This window comes from Aedes aegypti, chromosome 3 (genome assembly GCF_002204515.2).
Source record: "Aedes aegypti strain LVP_AGWG chromosome 3, AaegL5.0 Primary Assembly, whole genome shotgun sequence".
Lineage (NCBI taxonomy): Eukaryota > Metazoa > Arthropoda > Insecta > Diptera > Culicidae > Aedes > Aedes aegypti.
Window position 1 is genome coordinate 84,742,814 of NC_035109.1, and position 12,161 is coordinate 84,754,974.

At 44.1% G+C, this 12,161-nt stretch overlaps 1 protein-coding gene across 2 annotated transcripts in view; it reads left to right on the plus strand.

Annotated features, from left to right (window-relative positions):
- LOC5579176 (nucleoprotein TPR) overlaps positions 1 to 12,161 on the plus strand; it is a 42,471-nt gene that overhangs the window by 24,146 nt on the left and 6,164 nt on the right. Inside the window, exons 4-6 of one of the 2 annotated variants that reach the window (XM_021854828.1) lie at positions 48 to 233; positions 4,171 to 4,967; positions 9,687 to 10,607. In XM_021854828.1, coding sequence (XP_021710520.1) covers positions 48 to 233; positions 4,171 to 4,967; positions 9,687 to 9,693 — 990 coding nt within the window. In that variant the 3' untranslated portion in view covers positions 9,694 to 10,607. Of the gene's footprint in view, positions 1 to 47; positions 234 to 4,170; positions 4,968 to 9,686; positions 10,608 to 12,161 lie in introns of those variants that run through there. The other variant, XM_021854827.1, reaches the window with a different exon arrangement.

Consider the following 12,161-nt stretch of genomic DNA (forward strand, 5'->3'; position numbering starts at 1 on the left):
CATTGCGCTGAAATCTTCCGCAAAATATTAATTTGAAATCGTTCCAGGCTCAACAGATCCACCACCAAGCGTCCACTTCCAGCAACACGGTGACCACATCGCAGGCAGCCGCCGGTCACAAGCGCCCGAGGGATGTTGAGGGAGATAGTTCCACGGATAACGTGGAACAACCGGGCGAGAAATCGGCACCGGTCAACAAGCGCACCCGAATGCAGGGCGGTGAATCGTTTCAGGTAAGTGGCGTACGGAACATTCTAGAACATTCCCTAGTATGAACCATTCTCCAGAAAATCATTCCTCCAGAATGTACCGTTCTCCAGAATTTTAACCCGCAGAATGCTCCCAGCGCTAACAGGTCTCTATTTAGAGATTTTATCTTTATTTTAATCAAGATGATCTCTAAAGTCACTTTTTCTTTATTTTGCTTGCAGTGAATCCTGGATTTTACAGGCTTCAAAGAAACCAAATCAAAAGGTTTTCAAGAATTTCTTCCTACATTCTTCAAGGAAAGGTTCAAGAATTATCCTACTGATTTCTCAAGAGATTTTATCTACAATATTGTCAGACACTACAGAGATCTCTCCAGAAATTCTTCTAGATAACCCTCTACTATATGTACTCCCAAAAATTCTTCCGCTGATTTTTCAAATTCTTTAGTACTTCAATGCTACTACCTCCAGCAATTTCCTCAGGGATTTGTTCGCCAAGTTTTCCAAAGACTACCCAAGCATTTGTTTTTTTTTTTAATTTTTCCGCCTTTTTATGTGAATTTCCCGGTTTTCCCGGGAAACTGACTAGACTGATCAAAGCTACAGTGCTGTGTGAAGATATCGGGTGCTTTATCGGACCCGTTTGAAACACGCAAAGGACTTCGACAAGGCGATGGTCTTTCCTGCCTCCTGTTCAATATTGCGCTAGAAGGTGTTATGAAACGGGCGGGCTTCAACATGCGGGGCACGATCTTCATTAAATCCAGCCAGTTCATTTGTTTCGCTGACGACGTGGACATTGTCGGAAGAGCGTTCCAGGTGGTTGCTGAACATTATACCAGGCTGAAACGTGAAGCAGATCGGGTTGGATTGAAGGTAAATACGTCGAAGACGAAATATCTGCTGGCTGGAGGAACCGAGCGCGATAGAGCTCGCATAGGCAGACGCGTGACGATCGACGGGGATAAGTTCGAGGTGGTGGACGAATTCGTCTACCTCGGATCATTGATAACAGGGTTCTGAATTTTCGTATCAATGATGCTAAATGTACGATTTTTCGCACGTAAGGAGAATGCTTTTTTCGCTTCCTCACGTGAACATCTTTTATCGCTCACACTAATTTTCCCTGGAGCTACGATGGAGGATAACCGAAAATCACTCCACTCCGGGGATAATATATTTTTCACTCCATCATATTTTCGCTCACCAACTGCTCCCGAGAATTATCACTATGTGGATAAGCAAAAACTAGTGCCGGCGACGGGATTCGAACCTACAACATTGCTAAAAACAACCGCGATGCGTGCACGCTAACCATACTACCACACCAACTTGACGAAAGGAGTGATTAATTTGGTGCATAAAAGCAACTGCTGCTTGTGGCGATGCATACAGGAAAAGTTCTCCATGGATCGGAGAAAGAGAAAACAAACTTTTCACAGCTGCGGATATGTGCAATTATCTATTTTCGCTTTGTTTTGTGGACGGATAAAATCGCAAGGCAGCTAATCGCTGAAAATTGCTGTGAGGGATAAATCCATTATCGTGAGAGTGAGTGAGAATTCGGAAGCCTGATTGATAACGTCGGATAACAACTGCAGCAGAGAAATTCGAAGACGTATCATCGCCGGAAGTCGTGCTTACTATGGACTCCACAAGACCTTGCGGTCTGGTAAACTTCACTTCCGTACTAAGTGTACCATGTACAAGACGCTAACAAGACCGGTGGTCCTCTACGGGCATGAGACGTGGACAATGCTCGAAGAGGACCTGCAAGCGCTAGGAGTTTTTGAACGACGTGTGCTTAGGACGATCTTCGGCGGAGTATGTGAGAACGGCGTATGGAGGACAAGAATGAACCACGAGCTTGCGCAACTCTACGGTGAACCCAGTATCACGAAAGTCGCCAAAGCTGGAAGGGTACGATGGGCGGGACACGTTGTGAGAATGCCGGACAACAATCCCGCAAAAATGGTGTTCTTTGAGTTGAACCGGCCGGTACAAGACGAAGGGGTGCGCAACGAGCTAGGTGGTTTGACCAAGTTGAGCAGGATCTTGGAAGTGTGGGGCGATCGAGGAATTGGAGGTTAGCAGCCATGGACCGAGTTAGTTGGCGTAACATTGTGGCGCAGGTCATGTCTTGAAGGACGTAGAGCCAGCAAAAGTAAAAGTAATGTGAATTGTTTCAAGAGTCCACGGTGATTCCTCGAAAGCTAATTCGAAGAAATATATCTGACGAACGAAAACGGTCTACGACTGATTAATTTCGCCGCCTCCAGGAATATGACCATTCGTAGCACCTACTGCAAGCACAGCCTTCCATACCTGGACACAGCCAGTACTTGGAGATCACCACAGCAGACAGAATCGCAAATCGACCCTTCTCCGACATTATCGACGTCAGGACCTATCGTGGCGCTAACATCGACTCTGACCACTATCTGGTGATGGTTAAACTGCGCCCAAAACTATCCGCTGTTAACAACGTACGGTACCGACAGCCGCCCAGGTATGACCTGGAGCGGCTTAAGCAACCGGATATCGCAACTGCATACGCGCAGCACCTCGAGACTGCCTAACCGAAAGAGAATCAACTGGATGAGGTCCCTTGTGAGGACTGCTGGAGTACAGTGAAAGCAGCAACGTCGGGTAAGTGGGACGGAGACGACGGAACGATTGGTTCGACGTGGAATGTAAAGAGGCAGATTCTGTAGGAGAAGAATGCAGCGCGAGCGGTCATACTGCAGCAAGGGACTCGGCAGAACGTGGAACGTTATAGGCGGAAACGGCAACAGCAGACCCGCCTCTTTCGGGAGAAAAAAAACTCCGCCTGGAGGATACGGAGTGCGAGGACACGGAACAGCTATACCAGTCTCAAGAAACACGGAGGTTCATTGCGGGAAACTCAACGCATCACGCAATGGCTTTGTGTCGGGAGTCGAGATGTGCAGGAATAAGGATGGGAGCATCTTGACGTATGAACGTGAGGTGATCGAAATGTGGAAGCAGTACTTCGACAAATACCCGAATGGTACTGAGAGCGCAGGCAATGAAGATCGAGACATTGGAGGAAATGCTTTCATCAGTACTGCGGATGATGGAAACCAACTAGCCGGCACTTTGTGGGAGATTAAGGATAGTATCGCCATTTTCATGCCTGTTGATATTGACGCTTGTAGGTATTATGCACCGACAGCCGTCTACGAACTAGTCATTTTTTTTGCTTTGCGGATGATATGGACAATGTTGGCCAAACATTTGAAAAGGTGGCTACAGTTTTACCTGAAACGCGAGGCAGCAAAAGTTGTACTGGTGGTGAATGCTGACGGCTGATAATAACGTTAGCCGTGAAATACGGAGGCGCATTATCAGTGAAAGTCGGGCCACTACAGCAAGAAGCTGCGTTAAAAAAGATTCACTCCGCACCAAGTGTACTATGTATAAGAAGCCCATAAAACCGACAGTCCTCTACGGGCATGAGACGTGAACGATGCTCGCGGTGTACTTACAAGCACTTGGAGTCTTCGAATATCGGGTGCTTGAGACGATCTTTGGCGGTGTGCAGGAAAACGGTGTGTGGCGGCGACGGATGAACCAAGAGCTCGCCCAATTACACGGCGGACCCGGTATCCAGCAGGTGGCCAAAGCTAGCAGGATACGATGGGCAGGGCATGTTGCAAGATTACCGGACAGGTGCACAGCGATTTGGCGAGCGTGCATAGAGTCGAGGATTCTTGAAAATTTGTTATGAAATATTTCAGAAGCTTCAAATTGAAATTTGTACTTTTTTCTAATATGGGTGTGTATAGGTTTCGAAGGAATGGTACATTCTGGGGATCGATTTTCTGGGAAATTGAATTCTGGGCAAACGGTTTTCGGGGGAAAGATTTTCTGAGGAATGTTATCGAATCCATAGGAAAAGTATACAAAAAAACTAACTTCTATTTTCTCCCAATCCTAGAAATTACAGGGTGTCACCGAGTCCGGAGTGGATGTAGAATACCAGGTACCAACGTCATCACAGCGCGACCAGGAAGACGACATCATTGTGGTTGATTCGGAAGAAGAAGGCATGGCTGACGAGGGAACAGCAGATGAAGGCACGGCCGAAGCGGACGACGGGCCTTTCGAAGGCTCCGAAGCGGAAGAAGCGTACGAACAGGACGAGCCGGAAATGGCTGTCAATTATGACGAAGGCGAAGGCCCCGATATCGACGAGGACAACGTCCAGTCCGCTAACAATGAAGTCGACGTAGACGATGACAACGAAGTTCCTAATCAATCCGGCACATCGTCGTCGACTACCGGTGCTCAGGTGGCTCCGGATGCCGAGACGTCCAGTACCAGCGTTGGCCAGAGTAGCAATGCTGGCCCTTCCACATCGTCGGACGGCCAAGCCATGGAGAGCAGCAGCCAGCCTAACACTAGCGAAGTGCAGCAAATTCAAAGTATCAGCAGCGGAAGCGGTGAGCCCTCGTCGGGACCCTCAACGGCGCCTTCCACTTCTTCGTCCGCTGGTTCGGGTTCGGCCGTTGCTGCCACGGCATCGACATCGTCGGCGACCACTTCGTCGTCCGCAGGTTCTTCGGCAACGGCGTCCAGCGTGGGATCGCCTTCGCAAAGTCGACGGCAGGTGAATCCATTGGCGCGGCAGCAACAACAGCAGCTGTTGCTTATGCAGCAGAACTACGAGGAAAGTGCGGACGACCGTATCGTCCCCAGTACGCCGACCCTCTACGTTCCACGACGAACCGATGGGTAAGATTGCACTTCCGTTCTGATTGATTTGTGTTGGAGTGGGTATTTTTTGTGATTTATTCTGTTTATTGATTATGAATAATTTGTGTTGTCATTCTCGCGACAATTTCACCGCTTTTTCACTTGACGAAACAGAAAATCAAATGGTTTTATCACTTTCTGACGTGTTCTGGGGGAAGTACGAAGCTGCTTTGTTTTTTTCTACGTGACCAGTGGGACATCGTCCTGTAGAATAGGAACATAGAGCCTGGAAACGGTCGACAAAAACAGAAATTGTAAAACCTTTTTAGGTTTGTAAGAACAATAAGAGTTGAGACCAGTCTCGTGTCGCGTCTTGTAGTAAGTTAGATTCTACATCAATTGTTACAGCAAAACTTGCAACGATTTCTTCATAACGGCCATGGAGCGAACAGTATTCTTAACGCAACCTATAAAGTGCTTTCCCAGATCATCCTCCGCCGTCTATAGCCGCTAGTAAGCAGATTTACAAAGACAAATTCAAAAATCGATAATTTCTTGATAGATGAAGGAACTTCTCGAACATAATCCACGTCAAAATCTATCATGGTGCTAACATCGACTGGAATCACTTCCAAGCTATGGTTAGGTGTAGTGTGCTAGTGAATAACATACGTTACCGGCGCCCGCCGGTAGAAAGAATCAGGCATCCTACGAGTTACGTGCAGTACCTCGATGCAGCGTTGCCGTGGTTTCGCGAAGCAATTGCCGAGGAGTGTTCAACAATGTTAGACAGCGCGGACATTGATGCTGTAAAATGTGAAGAGATACACCAATATAAGAAGCGCAGCTTGGATGAGATGGAGAGTAAAAATGTCGCCTTCAAGAAAAGCGAAAGTTTTATAAGAAACTCAATTTAAAGTCTCAAGACAAATAAAGTCGGAGTGGAGAGGTATCTTGACAAATGAGCTCGAGGAGATTAGAAGATGGTACTACATTTAACACTGAACAGTGTGGATGCAGAACACCAAATGGCAGGGGCATAGCTATGTTGATAGGGCAGACAAAAGCGATGTGTCAAATCTCGTCTCTCACGTTAAGTAGTTTCAATGATTTTATCAGCTTAAGAGCCATAAGGCAGCTGGGAAAGATGATACCCCTTCCCTCATTTACAAATTTTTCGTCAGTCCGTTTGACTAACGACAAGAGCCCACCAACATACCATGACCGTTTTAAAGCGGACTGACAATTGATTCCCTTATTAACGAAAATGCTCCAACGAACTCGTATAACACGGCAATCAATCAACGGCAAGAAAAAATGAACCGTCTCTCTGGACTGAAAAAGCCACAACATGTGTTCTTAGATCTACTGGCCAAAGTAGACTGCTAAAGATGCAATGCTGGATCAGATCCAAAAATAGATATAATCGATAAAGTAGGATTTGGACTTTGTATTAATATACAACTGTCAATTTTAAATCAATCATGTAATGCCCAAACTGGCAAATAGAGCTTATTAGGTTAAGCTAAGGGAGAATATAAAAAAAAAACTTGATTATTTACTAGCACCGATTGATAGTCTGGATTTGTATTACAGAACAGCTACCTGAGGACTGGAAATAAGGTATACATGCCCAATTCATAAGAAAAGTGATAAGCAGGAATGTGAGAACTATCGTGCAATTACTATACTTAACGCGCCCTACGAGTTGTTTCCGTCGTCTATCGCCGCTAGCAAGTAGATTTGTTGGGAGTTATCAAGCACGTTGCACGTAGCTATGGAAGGATACGGGTTTCCAGATAACCGACGAGACTAATCAAGGTTATGATGGATGTGAAGCGATGCTGATGCTTAATAAATCGTTAGTCACTCAAACGAGCTCGACACGTTTCACTCTGCTCCAAACCGATTGAACGGAAGCAACTATTCCAGCTGGAAGTTCAAGGTCGAGCTTTTATTAATTTGAGAAGATCTCTGAGAGTTCGTAACTGGAACCTGCACAGCAGAATTGGAAACGAACGCAGCAGTAGTAGAAGCATGGAAGAAAGGCCAGAGCGACAATTCGTCTTCTGGTCGACCGACGGCAACAAACGGAATCTGTTCCAGGACACAACCACGTCAAAAGAAGCCTGGGAGAGCCTGAGAAGCAATTTCGTACAACTCTCACGACGAGGCTTTCCATCCTTAAGGTACTGTGCTATATGCTTTATACTGATAGCGAGGACATCAAGAAGTTTATCACGGAAATGCAAAATTTGTTCGAGAAGCTTTTGGTAGCGGGCCAGATACTAGACGCCAATTTACAAGTTGCGATGGTTCTCAGAAGCATGCCGGATTCTTTCAACCCTTTAACACTGGTTCTTGAAAGTCGTTCGGACGCCGATCTAACGTTTGATATTGTAAAGACAAAGTTAATCGACAAAGTGACCAAGCGAAGTTGTTCGGGAGGAGCGCAATCGGTGTTGAAGGCAGGTACGAGAAAACCAATCATTTGCAACCATTGTCCGAAGGTCAGACACAAGCAGAAGGACTGTCGAGAACTATCAAGGCCAAAGTGGTTCGTAGCTGTCCTGACGAGTTAATGACAAAGGTAGGTGGCAGCTTAGATTCCTGGGTGGTTGACTCTGGAGCTACCTCGCACATGACTGCTAGCAAGAAACATTAACGAGACCATCTCCGATGACATGGTACTGTCGAACGGGATCAAGACGAAATCTGTTGGCAAGAATGTGTGTCATATTAGACTGATGCAAATTTTGAAGTTTTTGCTCCCCTATGCTTAAACGGTGTCAATTATGATGAAAATGATCCTCCCAAAATTTGAAGTGATTCGGAAGAAATTTGGTTGTGCACACGCTATTTGAAGTTTATATGGAAATTACTATGGAAAAGGCAAATCTTTTGTGTTCAGTCCTCTAATTGCCCGTCAAAATAATATATGGAAAAGTAAACACACTCATCTTATGTGAAAACTTCCCAGCTACAACTTTGCCGAAGACCACATTTCGATGGGACGTAAGGATAATTTGTTATTTTTGATAACAAAGTGTAAATCATGCTGAGATGATCATTCAATTACTTTCAGAGCAACACTGTTTTTTGCTGTAGAACATAGTAGCCTGGATTACTTTGATCTATTCTTTCCACCAGGAGCACCACTGTTGCCTGCCGAACAGTTGGTGAAGCATGCTACATGCAAACCAACTTTATGGTGATGAATAACAATTTATCATGAGGTCCAATCAAAAAGTGGTCTTCGGCAAAGTTGTAGCTGGGAGGATTCCACATTAAAAGAATTTATTCACTTTTCCATAAAATATCATGACGAAGAGATAGAGGGCTGAACACAAAAGATTGGCATTTTCCATAGTAATCTCCAGAATTCGACGAATCAACGTTTTGCGGAGAAGACGATTACGATACTGCGATCGAAGTCGAGGCCGAACTTCATCATGATGTGCAACGATCCAACCATTCCAACATTGTGTCCACCAGTACGGTATGGTGAAGCTACCCGATTGACTTCTTCCCAGCAAGATGAATCTTGTACGTACGAAGAATCAATGCGAAGCCAATGGAGTGATGCCATCCGCTTTACAACATGTCAACGATATGCTCGTGGCAAGTCAGGATAACGATAAATACGAGCGGGTCTTCCGCAATCTATCGAAAAATTTCAAGCTCACGAGCCTAGGAGACGTTATCAACTACCTGGACATCCAAGTGGAGAGAGCAAGTTCCGGTGATTTCTTTTTGAATCGATTACCTTATATCCCGAAGGTCGAGAGGTTCAACATGGTCGAAGCAAAGCTATCAAAAATATCCATACACCCTGGATATCCCAATGTGCAGCAAAAGGAGGAGGACAGTATGCAAAACTGTGAACGCTACCGAAGTCTTGGAAGCGCTTTACTGTACGTTGCGGTGTGTACCAGGCCTGATATTTCGATTGCGGCGTCCATCGCGGGGAGCAAGGTAAGCAAGCCCTCTGAAGGCCTTTAGAGGTTTGAAAACCCGAGACCCGTTCTATGGTCTTTCTTGCCTCCTGTTCAACATTGCGCTTGATGGTAATATGAAACATACGGACTGCAACATGAAAATGGGTACGACTTTCGCAAATCCAGTTCATATGCTTCGCTGAGGGCGTTGATGTCGTAGAAACTATGATGAACGTAGTAGCTACATCAGACTGGAACGTAAAGCAGTAAAAGTGTGAATTGATGCTAAATACGTCGAAGACGAGTTCATATTCCTGAGACATCTGCAACATGAAGATTCGGAGACGCATTATTGCCGGAAGTCTATGGAAGGTCTGATAAACTTGAACTTCGTCAGCAGTCTTCTATGAGCACAATGAGGAGTTTTTGAATGTCGTGTTTACGAACGTGTGTATACAAAGGTTTGATGGATTTATGGGTAATGAAGAAAATCTGCTTGAGCTGTTGGAATTTGCATTTGAAACTTGTAACCTTCTGAGCTATTGGATTATCAAGTGACTCAGTAGCTTAGTTGGTAAAAACGTTTATCTAGCATACAAGAGTCGTGGGTTCGAACTTCACTTGAGCATATGGATTGATTATATTTTGAAGAGTAAACCTGTAATCGAACTGGGCTGGTGCATACATTGAGCTACTTATTTAACATATTAATTTGTCATCTAACTCTTACCTGGCGTATACTCGGACGGTCAACATCTACATTCAATGTAACTCACAATCTTTTAATCGACATTTTCTCCCATCTCTTCCTCCATTCAAGGACGTAAATTGCCACACACACACCTTCTCTACAGTGTAGCGCACATTAGCATACTCGCACCGTAGACCGTAGATTGCCACCTTCCAGTGTACGTTCTGTCGCAGCTCTCCACAACAAATCTCCACCAAACTGTCGTCTCCGTAACGCGATGGTCCTCAGCTTCTCCAAGACATCCTTGGGGGACCACCATCCAAATTGTCAACTCAAGAACCTCCCATTTATATATACGTGTGTAAACGTTGAAAACCTAACAACCACTACAAGTGACGATGATAGTACAGGCAAACGATATATGTATGTGTTTTAATCATAACGGTAAGCTTAGGGAACGCAGGAAAAGAAAAACTCGCCAGAAGGTTCAAATCGGAATGTGATTTGTATAAGAGAGGGAGAGTGTGCTTAGTTTAGATTCTATTTCGAATTGGTGAACACGTCCGCGTTTGCTCATTTGTCTATCATTTGCGCGAGTGTCTTGTGTCCTGTTTAACTCGGTCCGTTTCTAATCGGTAGTCTGATTGTATGCGGTAGTATGAGAATGTGTTTGCTTAGTGTTAGGTTAAGATTCAAACAGTTGTGTATTGTTTCGATTTGTTTCTACAAAGCAAAATCTTATCGGTTCAGCAAAGACGTGTTCAACCACATTGGTTCATCGATATGCAAAAGTGATGGACCCCGAAGAAGAAACACATAAGACTTACCAATATCTCTTTGGAGTAGATAAAACTTAATCAAACTATGGAAGTATAGCAGATATACACAAGAAGCTACCGCTGTTTTGGAAACTGTGTAACGGTTCGAAACGCATTTTAGTAGTCAGGATCCTAACAGAAGCATTAATAGCCGGTTAATAACAAATTTACTTTCAAAAAGGAGAAAAAATAACTACTCAAATAAATGATAATAATTGTCGAAAAAAAGTAACTCCCACCGTGGTGTTTCAGTTCTTTTTTTTATCACTTTCTCTTTTCTAGTGTTTAGGTTTTGGTTATGGTTACATACACACCTATATATGTATATAGTTTGCCTGTCAATTTGTCGTCATTTGGTAAGTTCTGAGGTTCTTCTTGGTTAGATATTCTCGATAATAGAATAATAGTTGCCATAAGCTTGCTGGTGATTGGAAGCTTCTCATATATGTGTGTGTATGTAACCAATTCTGTCAGATTTGTCCCTGCAATGAGTGCATACGTTTGGTGAACACCATGTCATGCTAAATATTCTATCACATTCGATATCATAAACTTCACTCCCAAATGACGAAAGACCACCGATCGCCCGTCCAATATAGACTCATTATGTTGTCCTCTACAGAGTTGTCGGATCGTTTAGTTAGGAAACAATCACGTAGTCTACACAGCTTCAAATTTCCATCGAGGATGAAAGCGTCGTACTGAAGGTCAATGATCTCTTCGAAGATGTGACATAAAGTTACTCGAAATTGGACTCTTCCTAATTAATGTAATATATGGTATGTAATGTTAACAAATTCTGAAAACTCGATTTCGCACTTTTCCGCCTAATTTTCTTAATTTGGCAAACAGAGATGCTTAGGGTTGCAAAGCTTCTTTACTTCGTGAAAATTAAGCAGAATTAAACATAGGAGCAGTTTTCAGAATGTGTTAAGGGTACAGGATCCAGCATTAACTTTCAATTTTTTAAAAGCCCTTTTGCGGTTCAAAAACATTAAAGTTTGAATGAAAATGTGTTTACTATTCATTCTATTCTCCTACCAAAACACAGCGAACATATTTTTTTGCGAATAAATTTCTGTTTTGTGCAGAAAAACTGCTTTTGACTATTGAAGTATAGAAGCTTCGATGATAACGACGATTGCGATGACGGACTCCTGAACGTAAAAATTACATACATAATGTGGTGGCCCAGAAGAGCTTGATTTGTGCGAATCGTACTCAATTTTGTAAAGCTCTACTCTACTGTTAGAGCCGTTAGAGCTTCTTGGAGCGGCATCGACTAGTAACTTATTATTCTAAACACATGGTAGGCCACTGTGTGTCTGGTCTATGCAGTACTTGTGCATAGACATCGTAAAAAAAATCCTGGTCTTTTTATATTCACCAAAATAGACAACAAAATATGAGTAACCGATGCTCTGAGAAGGAACACATCCAGGTATCTCACAGCACGGCCATCTGATCTCTTCCTTGGCACTACGCATCAAGCGGTTCAGGAATTTCAGGGACGGTCCATTTAATGCGTAAGGCAATTTTGGATTTTTGGAAAGTTCAGCGATCACCGGTTAACGAACGAAAATGGCTTACGACTAATTGATTTCGCCGCCTTCAAGAATATGGCCATTCGTAGCACCTACTTCCAGCACAGCCTTCCGTACCGATACACCTGGAGATCACCACAGCAGAGAGAATCACAAATCGACCACGTTCTGATTGATGAACGGCACTTCTCCGACAATCCCAGGCCCGTCCCTTTCCTCGTACTTTGTAGTTGTCAGAGTCT